Source organism: Nematolebias whitei, chromosome 8 (genome assembly GCF_014905685.2).
Source record: "Nematolebias whitei isolate Nwh7 chromosome 8, NemWhi1, whole genome shotgun sequence".
Lineage (NCBI taxonomy): Eukaryota > Metazoa > Chordata > Actinopteri > Cyprinodontiformes > Rivulidae > Nematolebias > Nematolebias whitei.
This window is the reverse complement of record NC_056505.1, coordinates 12,788,691-12,807,574: the sequence shown is the minus strand read 5'-3', so window position 1 is coordinate 12,807,574 and position 18,884 is coordinate 12,788,691. Positions and strand designations below refer to the sequence as shown.

At 37.8% G+C, this 18,884-nt stretch overlaps 1 protein-coding gene across 1 annotated transcript in view; it reads left to right on the top strand.

Moving 5' to 3' along the window:
* The window catches only part of gpat2 (glycerol-3-phosphate acyltransferase 2, mitochondrial), a 55,530-nt gene that overhangs the window by 10,369 nt on the left and 26,277 nt on the right, over nucleotides 1-18,884 (top strand). Inside the window, exons 7-16 of the mRNA XM_037680288.1 lie at nucleotides 1,291-1,390; nucleotides 3,929-4,062; nucleotides 4,316-4,412; nucleotides 9,625-9,804; nucleotides 12,607-12,705; nucleotides 13,467-13,549; nucleotides 17,012-17,139; nucleotides 17,220-17,290; nucleotides 17,551-17,714; nucleotides 17,827-17,924. Of these exons, the coding sequence (XP_037536216.1) occupies nucleotides 1,291-1,390; nucleotides 3,929-4,062; nucleotides 4,316-4,412; nucleotides 9,625-9,804; nucleotides 12,607-12,705; nucleotides 13,467-13,549; nucleotides 17,012-17,139; nucleotides 17,220-17,290; nucleotides 17,551-17,714; nucleotides 17,827-17,924 (1,154 nt within the window). The remainder of the gene's footprint in view (nucleotides 1-1,290; nucleotides 1,391-3,928; nucleotides 4,063-4,315; nucleotides 4,413-9,624; nucleotides 9,805-12,606; nucleotides 12,706-13,466; nucleotides 13,550-17,011; nucleotides 17,140-17,219; nucleotides 17,291-17,550; nucleotides 17,715-17,826; nucleotides 17,925-18,884) is intronic.

Genomic DNA, 18,884 nt, shown 5'->3' with positions numbered 1-18,884 from the left:
ACCCTGACTCTTGTGTTTCAAGCCTGCCTCAGATACCCCCTGAAGTCAGGCCTTTTCACTAATGGTTTCAAAAACTCAAAGTTTGTTTTCTCAGTCATCCAAGTATATAACAACAAAAAAGGTTGAATCATGTCATCTGGACTTCGTTTTTTTGTTTTTGTTTTTGAAACCATTAGTGAAAAGGCCAGACTTCAGGGGTATCTGAGGCAGGCTTGAAACACAAGAGTCAGGGCGGCTTCTGGGTAATACCAGATGGCTAGGCCTCAGACTGACGAAGCCTCTTGGATGAGGGGCGAAACGTTTCTTTTTAACAAAAAAACGAAGTCCAGATGACATGATTCAACCTTTTTTGTTGTTATATACCTGGATGACTGAGAAAACAAACTTTGTGTTTTTGAAACCATTAGTGAAAAGGCCAGACTTCAGGGGTATCTGAGGCAGGCTTGAAACACAAGAGTCAGGGTGGCTTCTGGGTAATACCAGATGGCTAGGCCTCAGACTGACGAAGCCTCTTGGATGAGGGGCGAAACGTTTCTTTTTAACAAAAAAACGAAGTCCAGATGACATGATTCAACCTTTTTTGTTGCTAATACAAAACTGCCTAAAATTCTTGAATAATTTTAGATGACTAAACTTCAAAACTGTGATTCATTACAGATGCGCGGTTATTTATCAGTCATAAATCATGCTTGTCGAGATGACCATTGTTGAAGCACAGACTTGTCCAGGAGCAATGACAACTGATATTTTAAAAATAAATCAGTGCTATGAATTTTTCAGGTTGTGTTCACATATGGCACACTGTGTTGAAAATTCTGTACGTGTCTGATGAAATAGCGCTGAAACTTCTGGCACCTTCTTTTTCTTCTTTCATAGAAAGTCTTGAGGCTTTCTTGTGGCCTAACAAATATCTTTTCAAAATCTCTCTCAACCCTTTTTCTCCTCTTCTTTCCCCCTCATTTACAGCTGAAACCTTTGTCTCTATCTGCAGCTGTCAGTAGCGCACGCGTTCCTCTTTATCGCTTTCCGCTTTGCCTCTTCCCGTCTCATCACTCATCCCATTTTTCCCCACTTTCTCTCACTCCCATCTCTCATTTACATGTTGTCTAACTCGATTCTTACTACTTTAATTAAAACTACTTATTTGCTTATTCACATTATTGACAGCTATTTCTCTTAGCTCCTTTGCAGTTTGTTCACTGCTCTTACACGTATTATCTCCTTTTTATTTGTTCTTATCTACACACTTTTTCTTTTTCCCTAAATATCTGCACACTATCTGTTCTGCAGATTCCTAAGCTGGGTGATTCTGAAGGTGTTTGCTTCAGTGTTTGGTGGTATCCAGGTTAACCTCAATCATCTACCAGTTTTACACAAAGCTTCCCAAGAGGTATGAATGTTTAAAAACACTTGCTTCTTTTAGATAAGATGTTCACACATAATTAAATGTGCCTGGATCATTGTCAGCTCGTCTTGTGAAACAGGGAAGTACACTTTGATAGAACACTGGGTTTTTTTTTACACACAGAAGCTGTGATGTTTAAGCTCCCACACATCCTTGCTAAGGATGCGAAATTGGGCTCTGCTGTGGTATAGTGAGATGATGAACAGATACAAGGTTGTTTTTATTCATCCACTGCAAAGAAAGAGAAATACAAATGTGTAAATAATTTTGGTGAAATGACATAAAAGATTAAAAGATGGAAACTTTTTAAAACTTAATTAATTTGACTGTTTTACTGAATTGTACACAACTCTAATTACATGGTTGACTAAATAGATAAAAGGAAATGAGCTGAGCTGCTTTTGCAGGATCACAAAATGGGCATGAATAACTTTTGTTGATCTCTTCTGCCTTGATCTGACTGAATGCAATATTTGGTGAAGGACAACTCTGCGAAAATGTCTTAGCAGTATTTTGGTTTTGAACGTCAGCCAGTTGTCAGGGTTTGTTTAGGATTCCTCACATCTTTTCAGAACGATAAGATTTTTCATCCTGTTTTGAGAAGCTAGAAAAACAAAGAACTTTGTTGAAAAGTTTAGTTGTTAATTTAATCACTGCTGCTTTGCCTTTTCATTATGTAGTTGAATTGTCCACATTTTAATTTTAAACTTTTGTCATTTTCAGAAATTACTTAATGTGCAAGACATAAATACTTTATATGGTTCTCTGAAATGTTGTGAGATGTTAGATTTTTGTTTTTGTTTTGATGTGGATGTACAGTAGTCCCTCGCTACTTTGTGACACAGTTTTTCAAAGTAAGGTAGTACATACCATACTATACCATACCATTTTATTTATAGAGCACTTAAAACAGCGGCAAGGCCAACAAAAGTGCCGTACAGACAGAGAAAAACTGGCAACACACAAAGCAATATAAAAAAATGAAGTAAATCAGAATATAGACATAAAAACTTTGCAGATAATAAATATAACGACTAACCACTGTGAAGCATACAGGTTCAAAACACAGATCATCTGGTGTTGAAAGCTACGGAATAGTAGTGGGTTTTTAAATGGGATTTGAAAACCGAGAGGGAGGGGGCCTGTCTGACAAGCAGGGGTAACTCGTTCCAAAGTCTTGGTCCTGCTACAGAGAAGGCCCTGTCACCTCTGCGCTTAAGACAACAGGACACACAATTGGCTGAATGATGGATGAGCTGCACGAGGGGCATATATTTTTATTAAAAATAAACCATTTTAAATGATTTAGCACCTCCTGCACCTGTGTGCAGCGCACAGCTGCAGGAGAAGCTTCCCTCTGCTCTTGCGGTTTTTCACTTATCGCAGCGGGGCAGGGTATGGAAACCCCCTCGATAAACGAGGGAATACTGTACAGTGCTAAGCTACTAGAGTGAGCATACTTTTGTGTTAAAAAACAAAAAAAGGAGTTTAGAGTGCAACACTTTTATTTTAAAACGGTTTTCTATCTGTAGCCGTGCCAATAGGTTCCTAAAAGAACAAAAGACTAGAGGCTCTGCATTCCTTGGAAGAATGCATATCACCCGTCAGCTTTCATGCCAGGGTTTTAGACTTAGATGATCTTAAAACTGATTGAGTTACAGTACAGCCATTTTTGTGCTGGCTAATGTTGACTAGCAGTGGCATCCATCTTGAACTGACTCCAAAATTTAAATCAGTTGTAGATGCATATCACTGACTACCTTCTGAAATTCTCACTTCAATCTCCACTGGTCCATGAGAATTTTTTTTTTTTTTTACAAATGAACAGGGTTGATAACAGTTAAAGCCCAAGTCTTAAGAAACTAAATTGTCCATTGTTTAGTGGTCAAACTGTGTGTTAGGAATGATGCTCAACTACTATCACACCCAATTTTACCTTAATATCAGTAAAACTGGCTGAATTATAACTTATGTTTGATTGGCTGTGATAACCATCTTAAACTGGGTCAAGTTCAGACTTTGTAGATGTCAACCTAGTAATTACTTTCTAAAAATTTTACAAATCTACTTTCAGTGATTCATAAGATATTTCGCTAACACTACAGACCAACAAACGTGCACATACACAGACACGGGCAAAACATTATCGCCTTTGGTTGGGTGCAATAGTTATTTACTTTCGCTTGATATATAGCAGAGTTTAAAAAGGCTGCCTTTCATTTTCATTTTTCAAATAAAAAAGTAAATGATAATTTTGTTAAAATGCTTATTTTGAAGGTCTCAACTTCCACATTACTTCTTACATTTCTTAAAACATTTTTGCAAAATGTTCTTCATAATGTAGATATATGTTCTTGATGTTTTATTTATCTGATGGTTTCTGAAGCTCGTGGTGTTTGATCACAATACAGATTATCATGAGCTCACCTCAGCTGTGTGTGAACAGCCAGTCTTTGTTCGCTATAATAAATGACAATGTGTGGAATTCTGTTTATCCATAGCTGTTTCTGTTCTTTAATTCAGGGCGCCCCGCTGGTTTATGTGTATGTGCGTCAGAGTGTCTTGGACTGCTCTCTCATCCCGCTCGTTCTCTTCTGTCACAATCTGAGGGTGCCATACACTCTCTGCCCTCTGCAGATTCAAAGCTCTTTTTTAAGGTAGATTAATGCACACAGATTCCCACACAAATACTGCAAGGAAGGTTGGGCTGCAGTAACAGACATCTACCATTGCAATACACTTTGGTTCTTCAGAAAGTTTGCCGTTCATCTTTTTTTATTAACTCCAGAAGTGACAGTGCTGATTTTATAAGTGTTATTCACATTACCATATTTTTTCTTGTCAAATCAAGTTTAAACCGTAAATTACTCCTGGCTTCTTTTTCATACTTATCTTTCGTTTGTCCCACAGATCAGTTTTGCAGAAAGTAGGTGTAGTCCTCCTGCCCCCCAACATGGCTGAGCTCGAAACTGAAGGGCACCCTCTGTACTCTGCTGTCATGATGTCTGTAAGTTCAACATCTTTAATTAGTGGGATATGGAGAAAAGCATGTGAAAATAAAAATGTGTTACAACTTCATCAAAGTCTTGCTGTCTTCTGAAGCTGAAAGTATTTTCAAAGTTCAGCTCAGTTATCAACTACTAATTTAAATGTCTTGCATAGCTGAAATTTCACGGTAATTCACCATGTTTGAGGCATTTTAGTTAAAGGAACTGTGACAATAATGCAAAATGTGACAATACTGGTAAATGTCTTATCACCATAAGTAAGAAGAATAAATTTCAGGAGTAGTTTGTTTAATTTTATGCTCAAAATCTTGGTCCAACAAAGAAAACTTTAAAATGTTATTACTCAGGAGACCCATCATAATTAGAAAAAAGTTTCTCTGTTGTTCACATTTTCTGTTTTTAATTTAAATACACTTTGGTCCACTGCAAACCTCAGATATTTTAGCTGTTTAATAAAATACATGAAGGCTGGACTTATTTTAGAGTTGGCTTCAAAGCGCAAACTCTTGTGCTGTATTACATCCAAATTTGAAAAATTAAAGTTTACAAACCTCAGGTTATAAAGTAATTTGAATTTCAGTGGGGCTGCTGTAAAGCAGTCGTAATGGTCAAATGTATGGTTCAATGCTTGTTACCTCTATATAACGAATTGTCCTATAACAAGATATTAAACCCATAAATTGTCTCGATCTCTTAATTTAGAGTGTGAATCTAGTCTAATTGTGTGTGTTGGGTGAGTGCCAATTGTAGTTTAAAAAATTAAGTGGTCCATAAAGTGTGGAAAGTGCACTGTAAATGCAGTCAATTTAATATATAAATGTATGGAACATAACTACAGATAAAATGCTTGTACTTGAAACTTTTTTCACGAGTGGTTCTGGAAGCTATTTATAGCTTGAAGTTTGAAAATGATAAATAATAATTTAAACTTTGTCATTTATTACAATTTGTTGCTTCTATTCAGTTATTTGATAGTTGGTCATTGTAAAGCTTTTTATTTTGTCTGCAGCAAGTCAAAAGCAATTGCAGCAACCAAATTGACTGAACAAGACAAGCCCACACAACCTGTGTAGTATGTTAGTTATGTGCAATACAGTATATATCATGTACATTTAAGCTTATATTACTACATGTGAAATACTTATTTATACAAATTCATCCTACTTGCACTGTTATATTCTACCATGTTGTTATTTACTATATTTATTTTGGACCTTGTAAATATTATATTTCTTTGTCACCTTTTGGTACTTTATTTTGTACCTTTATTGTGTGCTTTAATATTGCTTGTTTGTTTGTTTGTTTTTTGTTTTAGCAAGTCAAATCGATTCTTCTCATCCTGAACATTTCATTGCATTGTTAATATTGTGTTAACCTGCATATGACAAATAAGCAATGTAACGTCTTTATTTTATAAACTCAAACTCCTTTTTTTCATATCATGGGTGGCCAAACCTAGTCCTTTGGCTTTTAACACCTTGTAAAGAGTTGATTTTTTTTATCAGATTTTAAATTTTATAGGTTTTATAGTTTTATATGATTTTATTGTTTGACCTGATTTTATGTGTTTTACCATTTTTATCTCTTGGTTTTAATATACTTGTGTTATTATTGTATTTTGTGTCGTGTGAGCCAGGTTTTATTGACGACACTGTACAGCACTTTGGTCTGCTGTGGTGTTTTAAAGTGCTTTACAAATAAAGTTGATTGGATTGAAACAGGCTTCTGCAGAACATAAATAAGTAATTCAACCATTGAATCAGGTGTGTTGGAGCAGGGAAACAAGTAAAACATGCAGGATAGTAGCCCTCGAGGACCAGGATTGGACACCCCTGTTTTAGATCATTGTTTGTATGTACTTAAAAGTCCTATCTAACCAGATTAGCTATATCTGTCTGAGTCTGGCCAGGCAGTGTATTTCTATATTTGCAAGCAGAAACCATATGCTTGTTTTTGTCTTCTACTCATTAATAAATATTATATACTGTGAATAACTGGAAGCCACACAAGTTTATGCGAACACATTGCCTCCACCTGTTTAACAATTACAGTTATGTATGATTTGGACAATTGAGCTTATGAATGTCTCCTCTTTATATTTGACTTGAAAAATAATGTCTTCCTCCTGGAGAGTGTTCTTGACTTGTTTAAATGTTGTGGGAGAGTTTTTTTCTTTCCAGTGAAAAAGAAACCGTCTTCCACCAGCTTTATCTTTGTTAGATTCCATGACCTTTTATGACTTTTTTTTGTTTATTTTTCAGAATAAATTACTCTGCACATGTAGCCTCTTAATAATTCATTAAATCCTTTAAGGATTTATTTGTTTTTATCCACCTTATAGGCCCCATCAGAGTCAGAGTCAGAGTTTCTTTATTGTCATTCGCACCTCATGTGGTACATGTGGTGGAGCGAAATTATGTACACAAGGTCCCAGTTACATCCAACAATAAAATGTATAAGAAAAACAGTAATAACATCTAAGATATGAACTAAGAAAAACATCAACTAAATATACACTAAGCACTCATAACATAAAATATTGAACATCAGCACAAACAAGAACATGAGGCACCCATGGTGCCTTGCCAGCATTTGTTTATTTGCAAACTGTATGAGCTAATGTAGTTTCTCCAAGCATTGTAGATTGAATTTAAACATGTGGGAACACCACCTGTCAGAGCTCAAACAGGACAATACAATCGTACCACTGCCTACTGCGGATAGGGATGGGAGGACGAGCTGAAGAAGTGGCTGCAGATTACACAGATGAGCATATTTAGCTACTTCACTGACTTGGTTGCTTCTGACGGTGAAGTGATGAACAACCTGAAAAGCTCTGAGGCGTATTAGTGTCTACGCAGTAATAAGGTCGGTCTTGTTTTGTTAAGAGGTGGGACACAATCTTATTTACGTTAAAGCAGACACAGAGCTCAACCAAAGCCTTAAAGTCCTCCATCACTGAGTTTGGGTTAATTGCAGAGAAAATCGTAATACTGAAGATGAACAAATACTATAATGCTGTGCCCACAATACTCTTGAAATCATACCTGATATTCTCGTCGCACTGTTTTCAAGCCTGAGGATCTGGCGTCTCTTCTCCGGTGGTTTATTGTAGCCCATCCACAAAGTAGGATGTGGATTTTCCTCTGTTGGCCGTTTGTCAATAAAGTGAAATGAACACACATACAATGTTTTGGGTGGTCTCTTCAAAATTCAGGTTTTTCAGCCACATTCTTCTTAACTCCTCATCTGTAGGTAGGCGATGGAAACTATACCTCTTTTCACAGCAACACTGGGTCCATGTCCAAAACACTGTTGTTGTAGCCTCTGATTTAGTTTGGTCTAGTTGTTCACACAGCCGCGAACAGCACAGCAGGTACCTGAATGCCGCAAGGCTATTTTAGTCAACTTTACGGTTGTTAAATAAATGTGAACAAAACAAAAACAGAGTTTTATCTGCTAAACTGAATGCAAATGACTTTCAAATAAACCACGGCTTGTGTTCTGCATGGTAAACCAATGCTTACTGCAACTCCCGGTGTCTGACAGGAAGTTGTACCCATAATCATTTATACAGTAGTGCCCCCAGGAATAAGGTGGCTAGCTTAAAGAGAAAGTTGAAATCCTTTAGAGTTTTGTTGAAAGGCTCTGAACAGTTAATCTGTCACCTGCTGTAGTGATTCCAAGACCAAAATAGATTAATATTAGAATAAATAAGGAGTGAATAGTTCAAATGTGTTAATCTGTACACTTGTATAAGTTTATTTTATTTTAAGCAAAAATATGAGAAGCGGGAACATTTTTAATTACAATTTGTAAACTGTGGTAGTGTGCAATTTCTCTCAGAACTGTAATGTCTACTTGGCCCACAGAACTTATTGCACCATAATGTACAAGTCTCATTTTAAAGAGTCTAACGTTACTTCAGTTTATTGTCGCCATGCATTAAATGTTCTCATTGTACTCATTGTTCTCAAGCTGCTTTTAACTCTGTATGTGAAATCAGAAACAAGACAAAAGGCCCTTAGCAAAAAGAAAACTGTTTATAATTTTTGCCAATAAGCAGAAAGAGAAGCTGCAAGTAATTATATAAAATTGCAGGGTAAGCAGTTCCACCAAGACATGTCATTATTTTTTGCCTGTTTATCTGTTTTTGGTTCAGTTCACATTAACAGATACTTTACATTGCACTCTATGTTAGAGTGTTATCACAGTCACCTCAATCACAATACAGCCTTTCTGTTTTTTCTGCTCTCATCCCCAGCTTCATCCCATTTTCTATTCATTCACAAAATTACCAAGCAGCTTGTGTTTTGCTACAGAGGTCTCACCTTTGGAGTTGGCTAGACAAAGTGATGAGAACAGGGTGGGGAAAGGAGAAGAGTGGTGCTTAGTGTGATTGTGTTTACTTGGCATGTCTGCGCAGGTTGTCTTTTGCTCTTATTTTAAAAATTTATCAGGCTTCATTGTTTGTTCCATCATCTCACTTGAATCTTTTGCAGATGTCTCCTAGGATCTTCTTAGTGCAATTGGTCCAAATGTCTCTATTTACAATAAACAACAAATATCTCATTGTAGTCATTAATATGTTGTCTGGGATATAGCTTGTAGGCAACTTTTTTGTGTTTCATGTCAATTTTCAAGCTTTTTTCAGATCAAAACTGTTCCATTCAGCTCAATAAAATAGCTTAGACTGATGTTAATGTAAAATAATACAGGCACAGTGGTTTGTAGAAGGGTTATGTACTAGTAAAACAGCTTTTTTTTAATTTATATACCCATTTCAATTCTGTTTATTCATTCCTTGATCATTTATGTGAGTAAGCATATTGGCTTTGCGTGAGAAAGCAACCTTGTTTGTCGGTTGTATTTCAATGTTAATAGACCTTTATTGTTTATTGAGTGTGGGCCTGCTTAGCTGCTGTTCAATGGTAATTGAATTTTCCTTGTCTGTAAGGGGAAAACAGTACACGAGGCAAGGGAAGTATTTTTGAATGTCATAAAGTGTCCCCCCATGCTCTTTATCCTGCTCCTTACGTTTTAGCTTGTCATCCATCTGTTTTCATGCCTCCTTGTATTTCCTTTGATGGCTAATTTACAGTTTTGTTTATGCGTTATTTAAAAATGTTTTGCATGTATTGTGTGTTGATTGAACTTCTTCAGCCTGGACTTCTCAAACATTTAGCCATCTTCTTCTCTCCTCCCACCCAGCTCTTACGTGAGCTGCTACATGAGGGTCAGGTGTTAAGTGTTGGTGTGTCAGCAGAGTCTGGCCTGGGTGGCCAGTGGCTGGATCGCATCAGGCAGCTCATCAAAGAGGGATCTGTCCCTGATGTCAGTGTGGTCCCTGTGGGCATCTCGTATGACTGCGTGACCAAGACCAACGTACAGGTACCTGCATGTAAACACACACACACATTTGCGAGCACATGTTTAATAGGAGCCATCTGTCAGTGTTATGCCCTCAAGAGCAACAGGACAGATTTGTGTTTTCAAGCTGTGAAAGAAGGAAAAGTGAGGCAAGAGAAATTTTAAGAAGAGGACCAACCAAGTGTTGGTGTTCACTTACAAACAGAAAGCCAGTTACAGTATTTTGGTTTGCTAATTTGGCCTACTTAATACACTTAATAAACAGTCACAGCACAATTATTTACTGTCAAGATCTTGTAAAGTGAATCTGAAAATTTGCATCCTAAACTGCAGTCATAACTCACTGAGTTACATCTGAGCACAGACGTTGTTCACACATAGTTTTAGATTTATTTTGTCATGCCTTTTAATAATAATAATGTGTTATGTGTTGTCATCATTGTATGTTCCCATACAATGACAAAATTGGCTCTGCATTTAACCCATCCACCCCCAGGTGGTGCTGTGGGCAGCTGTTGAAGGCTCCCGGGGAGCAATTGGGATAGGGTGTGCTGCTCAGAGACACCACGAGATGTGCAATGACTGGGGAGCGAACCAGGGACTTTCGGGTCCCAAGTCGGCTGCCCTGCCTCTACCCCGTCTCGGCCCCCATTTTTGTTTGTATTTGTAGTTGTTGCCAGCAAAAATGAACAATTCTGCCAAGAAACACTCAGAAATATATCTTGTGACCTGCTTACTAGTCTTTGATGTTATCTATCTGTTTTCAAACAATGTTTAAGTTTTAGCATTCTTTTTGAATGATGTCTTGCATCTTATTGACATAAATTAGAAACAACATGGATTAAAGTTCTCTGTCACTGCAATGGATGTCTGTCATTTTGAACATAGCCAGGATAGATTTTCATTCATCTATAAAAAATGAGGAGTGGGGGGGGGGGGGGGGCGCGTGTGTTCTGTTGTGGTCTTGTTAAAGCCGTTCAATCTAATAATGATACTGACGCTGCTTTCAACTAATAAAGAGAACAGAGCTACAGTTTGACCCAGTCAGGGCAGAGCAGGGCGGGTTGTGCTGTATGGTTCATGATGAGCCCGAGTGTGAGCAGCAGAGAGAAACTGCAGGTGAAAGGTCACCTGCAGCAAGCCAAGGCAGACACCCCGCTACCCTAACAGAATCTCCCGCCCCTTCATGATGATGATGGCATGTGATAAATTATTAAACATCTATGTATTAAACGCATGTGTTCGCACGTGACTATTTCACTGCAACCAGAGGAGATACCAGAACTGATGCACCATCACCCCACCCCCTTCTTCGGCACTGCGTCCTGACCTCCTTGAGACTTTTATGTAAGTTTCTCTCACAGTGAGAGAGGCTGTTTCTTCTGCTTTAATATTTCTAAATAAATATTAAGACTAAAAGATTAATATTTATGCCCCAGATTAAAGCAGAGATGTGTCTCTTTAATTTTTCCCCCCAAACTCATGAAGTTTGCTCTGTTAGTCATTTTCAGGTGTTTATGATAGTTTATCATAAATATCTAAAAAATTATATTCTGCATGGTGTTATTGCATTAACAAGATGTTTTGGCTGTTTGGATGAGCTAAACTTGATTATATTTAGAAACATACTGAGAGGTAATTATACTCTGATGAATGCTATTTAATAAATGATGAAATGTGAAAAATATATATTATTAAATGACTACATGAGCTGAAATTGTGTAAATATAATCCATTTGAATGAAATCATCATTTTAGGAGAGAAATCTGTCAGTCTGGCAAATTTAATAATAATAATAATTTTAAGTTAATTTATACTGTGCAAAGGACTTCCTGTTCTATAATTTATTGAAATATATCTGACAACCCCTCAATTGTAAACATTTAAATGACAAAAGTAAACTACAGAAAAGTTGTTCAAACACGTCTTTTCCTTTAGAATGATGTCTTGATTGTGCTTCACTAGAGAACACTGCACAGTGTACTTTCACTAAGGCTAAATGCACAGTATGGCTACTGTGTACTTTACTTAGGTCAGATACACAGTCTGTATGGTTGAGGTGGATGTTTAAACCGCTTAAGTTTAATTTTAAGGATTTGTATTTACTTCAAGCACTACATTTTCATTGTAGGGTCATAAAGTGGCAGATCCTTTTCATCCATAATTCCATTATGCTTTCCATCATCATCCTCCAAATGACTAGTTGAATGGATAATGGTTCGCCAAAAAGCTTTCTGACACAATTCTCTTTTAGCTTTTTTCACACAAGTGTACAAATATTTCTCTCTTATCGAAGGCTCAAATTACATGGGATGAGGACACACTTCTCCCAGGATTGTCCTACAGGGGGTTCATAGTATCACATTAAGGTTTAGAGGGAAAACAAATCCAGTGATGCCTCAGCTTTCAGATCCTCGCAGAGGTTTGCACTCTGATTTCTGGCCAGCATTGGCTGATTAGCTAAGGTTTGCACATCTTTTTTTTAAGGCATCATTGGTGGCTATTATTCATTATTAGTCACCGTAAAAGCTGCCCTCTGTTATTTGCACTTTGAGACTTTACTGTAGAGTGGGTGTTGCTCTGTTAATTGCAATAATAAGGTCCTCACCCCATCATTTTGTTCTGCCATTCAGACATGGCTCACATAAATTGCAGTACACACAGTTCCTGTATTCATACACACACTCAGGAACTGGCAGTTTATCTTGGAGCCTGTCAGACAAAGACAGTTCATCTGTGCTTTTGGTGTAGAAATGTCCCTCTTGAAAAGAAAGCCTTTATGTATGTACTGTACAAATTTCCTTTTTTATATATTTAAACAGGTCGGCTTAAGATCTGTGTTGCTGCGACTGTTGTCTGTCCTTTGGAAGAAGCCAGAAGGAACTGTGAGGATCGACTTTGCTCAGCCATTTTCTCTCAAGGTACACAACTAAAACACACCACCTGAAATTAAGAAATCCCCAAATAAAATAAACATTCTGAGTGTTGAACTTTGCTCAAACTGTTATAGATCAAAAGTGGATAGTCTCTTCCTTGGGTTGTAAAACTTTCTTTTTGAATGCTGGTAAAGACGAGACTTATATTCATGCATAAAAATTTTCATATTGTTTTCTTGGCTCGCTGACAAGTTGCCATTGATTTACACACTATTAGATGACAAACGGTAAGCCTGGTCATAAATCACACTGACCTTTCAAAGTGGTTCAATTAAATTTGCTTTTACAAATGTGTGTTGAAAGTTAGAATTTGTTTAAACTTTACCCTTAATCAAAACCTCTTTTGACCCATAAGAATACATTTTGGTTCACTTGAGTGGTTAAATTAGGCAAAATAGAAGCATTGCAGAGTTTGCAAAATAAATCATCACAAACGTCTTCCACCAAAGTGATTAAAAGTTAAATGAATCTGTTTCCAGCAACTTAGAGGTTCTAACCTTCCTGGAAGTAAAATTTTATTATCTGGTAGCTTTTGAGAGTTGTATTATTTTTTGATTGATGTAACTAATAAACTAGAAACATAATTCTTTGTTAATAATTGAGAGAAGGACTTCTTCAAAAGGGATCAAAACAAGCTTCTTTATTGCTCTAAACTCAGCCAACTAAAACATCAATGCTAAATGATTTGGAGGTTTCAGCTCTTGGATGAATGCATGTGTGTACATTTATCTTGTTTGTGTGTGTAGGAGATGTGTGAGTCAGGGAGGTGCAGCGTAGATGAATGGCTCCCTCTGCAGGACCTGTTGCTGCCTGTTATCCTCAACAACAGGTAATCAAACCACCTGTGTGCTCACCTCCATGCCCAAGTGACTGTGTAAACTGAATGTGAGCGAACCACAAAGGGATTTACATCTGGGTTTTGTTGTATTTAACATGTGTGAAATTGAAAAGTTCCTTTCACTGAAACTTTGGAGAACTTTTGTCTAAACCTTAAATCTGGCAGAGAAGTGATGCAAACCCTGATGAGATTGTCATCCTCTTAGACTCGGTCCAATTACCATCAACATTACAGTCTGCCAGTGAAAGAGATAACGGAAAGAAAACCGCATCCCCTGCTCAATCTCTGCTTGGCACCTAGCGAGCAAAGTAGCTTCTCCCATCGCATGTTCATTCTACTCAAAGAGGAGCTTGTCCCCAAATGGTTTCTGTAAAAACATGGCAAGTGGTATAAAAAGAGGTAAAGAATGTGATGCGACTGGATTGTTACCAGCAAGTGAGCACTGTCTATTCATTTTTTTACTTAGTGCACTGTGGTACTTGCTTCTGACAATTATAGGAATAGTTCAGATCTTACGAACTGAGGTTCTTTGGAAAGGAACGTAGGAATTAATTATTATTTTACCTGCTGTAGAATTCTCTTGGGTATATTGGTAGAAGGATGTTAAAAATGCAGCTGCCAGGAAAAAGACAAAGAGGAGATATATGGATGCAGGTAGAGAGGACATGGATGTAGTTGGAGTGAGGACAGAGGATGCAGAGGGCAGAGTGAGATGGAGGAGGAGGACTCGTTGTGGCGACCCCTGAAGAGGGAGAAGCTAGCTGAAAGAAGAAGATAACTCTTTGAATGACCTCAGTTTAAAGAAATGAACATAAGTTCTGACCATTTTCGAACTAAGGCTGGTCCCAGTGGAACCAAAGCCAAAGTGGATTGTTTCGATTTTAAGGTCGTTTTCACACCAGATAGTCCAGTAGACTCGGTTCGGGACCAATATTCATGAGCTTTTGTTTACATTTGAGCTGGCGAGTTTGCATTCACACTGCACTGTGCAGTCGAGTCAACCTGTTGAACCAACCTATCCCCCGCTCGCCTGTGGGGGCGCTGCACCAAGAACTACTGAAAGAAACGACACAAAAACCTCTGAAGACACGTCTTCTTCTTCTTCTTCTGGAAATAAAAATAAAAATGAAGTGGCATCAAGTTTTAGCAGTTTTAGGAGTTATATTTTGTCATTTTTCAAAAATGGACTTAGCATGAGCAGAAGATGAGACAGAAGACCATGGAGAATATTGTTTTTCACACAAGGCAGCTGATGGCTCCATATAAGGTCAGAGAAATGTGTGTTTGTTTGTCCTGCGGAGCGGGGTCCGGTCTGTTTACATTCACACTATATCGAACCGCGCTGGAGTTCACTTCTACCGGACCGAGACCTAGGTTTTAGCCCGGGCCAGAGTTCGCCTTTTTGTTCCGTGACAGAGTTCGATGGCACGTTCACACCTCCCTAAACGAGCCGGACTTTCAAGGAAAACGAGCTAGAGTTCGATTAAAGCGGACTAAACAGGGCTGGTGTGAATGCACCCTAATAGTTTTTCAGTCAGGTAAAAAATATATATATATTTTTTCCCCACACTGAAGTTGCTCAAAGAGCGATCTACAACATTAATAGTCCATAACTGTTGGCGTGAATTTGAATTCAAAAGATCTGAGCTATCCTTTTATGGTTTTAGCTGTTAATGTTTCTCCCTTCAACATGTAAAAATGCACAGGGTTTGTAAAAACAGGTTAATAAAATTAAATCACGTGAAAATATTTATAAAGTTGAACTGCAGGTGGATCAGCAAAACTACATTGGACACTCTCATATTCTTCTGCGTATCTCTCTCAAACACGTGCGGAGTCGAGCTGTATAAATACTGCTCATGTTGTGCCTGCATTGCTCCGCAAAAGTTTCACTTGATCAAACACATCAAGTGCTGAGTGATGCACCTGCAACTTTATGTGTTGGTGCTTCACAGAAAAATTCCAGGTTAACCACCCACTAAACCGTTTATCTGTGTACACCTGAATTTTTGCTTTTCTGCAATCTTATTTTTATTATTGTAGTTCACAGTAACATGTTCTAACAGCTTATGGTTTGCAGTTAATATTTTCTGTAAGTTCACCGATTGTTAAAAGCTTTCAGATTTCTATCGTGGTTGACGACAGCTGCGGTTGCCATAGTAGCAGTGTGTGCAGCCCACCAAACACACACACACACAGCTGCTTTGTGAGAAATACAGCCACGTAGTCACTGGTGCAATGCCATTAATAAAGCATATATTGAAAAATTACTCGCCCTTCTCTTTAAGAGCAAATTTTTTGGTGTTTGGATTGATATCGGTTCAAAAACTCAAAACTACAGCCCTGGTTTTTTGTGCTTTACTGATGAAGGGATATAGCAGTACTATCTTGAAAGACACACAGCGTGAAAAATAAGGACTGACTGCAGCTGAGTTTTTATTTGCAACTTGTCAACCAGCTGCTAATATCTGGGACAGCATCTAAGATTTTGATGAAATTTTACTTTGTGTTGAAATTTCGCAAGGACTAAAAAATGTGAATCTGAAAATAAAGAGCACATTATTTCATTTTTTAATAATTATTTAATGACTTTTTCTAATATTCGTTTGAACACTGGTATCATCTTCTTCTTTTGGCTTTTCCCTCTTCAGGGGTCTCCACAGTGAGTCATCCTCCTCCATCTCACTCTGTCCTCACTCCACCTACCTCCATGTCCTCTAACTGCATCCATATATCTCCTCTTTGTCTTTTTCCTGGCAGCTGCATTTCTAACATTCTTCTACCAATATAGCCACTGTCCCTCCTCTGGACATGTCCAGACCATCTCAGTCTGGTCTCTCTAACTTTATCTCCAAGTTGTTCAGCCTGTGTTGTACCTCTGATGATTTCATTCCTAATGTTATCCATCCTTATCACTCCTAAGGAGAACCTCAACATCTTCATTTCTGCTACTTCCAGTTCTTTCTCCTGTCTTTTTGGCAGTGAGTTTGAATATTAGTATTTATCAAATGTATAGATATTTTCTGACCAAATCCATTACTTTGTTTATTTCAATTAATGTTTTTTGTTTAATGATGCAAATACAACAATTATCTTGTTTAGCTGAGACACTTGGTAAATAAGTTGGTTTTAAATGTGACATAAACATTTCTTACGACTTCTTCTACTGTTTAAACACTTTTAAAGTAAAATAGGTTTGATTGACTCCAAGTACTGAGAATGTTGGTAAAATGTAATTACTACGACTCGATTCTTGTACTGTAATGCAAAATGTGATTGAGGGCAAAAACCTATAAATGTGTGACTTCACTCAGTAGTAAATGCCTACTGAGAAGTAAGATTTTTGACGCTATTTAAAAATGTTTGAAAGATTTAACTGAAAAGTGAGAGGGGAAGATAAAAATATGTTGCATCGCAAGAAAGTTGATTTCCTTTTCATTTTGTTATTTTAAGATCTAACAGTGTGTTTGGCAAAAGACGGATGCTGTGGCTTCTGCCTTCTTTATTTGCATCTGAACTTGAAGAGGTGAATCAGTCAGATAGAGACCTCAGCATTGCTGTCATCCTTCACTTCATCTTCTGTAAGTCCAGGTCCATGTTAAACCCTTTTTTCATTTTAAATAGATTATCTTTTGTTAATTCAGTGTTTGTCTCTATATAGCAACGACTTCATGCTTGGCTGTGATGTCCACAAGTCTTGTGTCCAGTCTTTTGCTGTACAGACATAGCAAGGTACATGTGTCATCTTAAGAGTAAAAGGGGAAACAAATTCCCCTTTTTTGCTTTTTGTGTTAAAATCCGCCTCTGCCCTTCTAAATATCCCATCAGCACTCCAAGAGGCTCACAAACCAAATTGGTTTTCGAGCTCATGTAGTAGAGCGTGACAGGGATTTTCTGAGTCATGCCCACCAGTCTAACTAATATCACCAGATGGTTAATGCTTGTGCCTGATTTTGGAATTAAATTAAACATCTTCCTCTCTTGCTCCTCAGGGTGTGAGTATGTCTGTCCTGTGTCGTGATGTGGCTTGGCTCACTGAGGAACTCTTGCTCAGAAACCGAGACGTTGGCTTTGGGGGCAGTATACCAGAGGTGGTTCACTATTCCCTGACTCTGCTCGCTCCTCACCTCTTCATTGCTGCAACACCACCATCCAGGTTAGGTTTTGTTTTGTTTTTGTCAACAACAAAGCAACAATAAAGATATGTAAACATAAATAACATCTCCAACACATACTTTTATTTATGTGCAATCTCTTGTCTCCTTTAGGGAAGACCCTCTGATTGTGCCCCGCCCCTCCTCCGTTCTCCACCTCTCCCTCCAGGCCCAAACGGTGGTCCACACCTTTATGCTAGAAGCTGTTGGAGGTGGGTGATTTTTAGGGCATGCAGCTTGTGGAGTTTTAACATTTAAATATTATCTTGAGACTATTCTCGAGGCACATTAATTTATGTAGGAGTCCTTGGCAGTTGGTCTGACTCTTAGCACATCGGTGTGAAATTACCAATTTCAAAGTGTTTTAAGACTGAAAAAATATTCATGTTTAGTGGATTTTTAGCATGTGCCACCAGGTCTTATTTGCCATTTTAAAAGTTAGAAACTGGCACGTGAAAATGTGTGGACGTGTTTTAATGCATGTCAAAAAATTGAAACCAAAATCTTACATAATGTTGTTTAACGTTTTGTCACTCAAAAACAAAATGTAAGGAGATAAGATGCTTTTGTACAAGTCATACTTGGAAACTAGGCAACTGAATGATATAAGAAAAAAAATCTAGTTATGTCATCTAACTAGTTATCAAGTTAGATGATATTTTAGGGAAAAACGTCAACTGAGATCATTTTTTAGTACTTAAAAGTTCACTAAACTCAACCGCATGAATTTAATCAGAATTTAAATGTACAGTGGTCCCTCGCTTCTTCACAGTTCGTTCATCGCGGACTCACTCTGCCCCGGTTTTTCTAAATAAGATTGGACATGACACACAATTGGCTGATTGATGGATGAGCTACACGATTGGCATGAAAAACGTTTTTAATATATTTTTTTTTATTATTTAGCACTTCTGCAACTTTTTGCAGCCCAGAGCTGCAGAAAAAGCATCCTCCTGCAGCTCTGTGCAGCCCATACTGCAGGAGAAACTTCCTGCTGCAGCTGATCAGCTGTTCACCGTGCAGAGTGGAGAAGTGGGCGTGGCCAAGAGTGCTTGCAGGTGGCTGAGAGCGGCGGACGCAAGGAGCTGAAATCATGACATTCTGTTCTCTTTTAGAGCTTTAGAGTTTAGAAACATTGTTTAGAATATTGCAAGAGTATGGTAAGGGTTTAA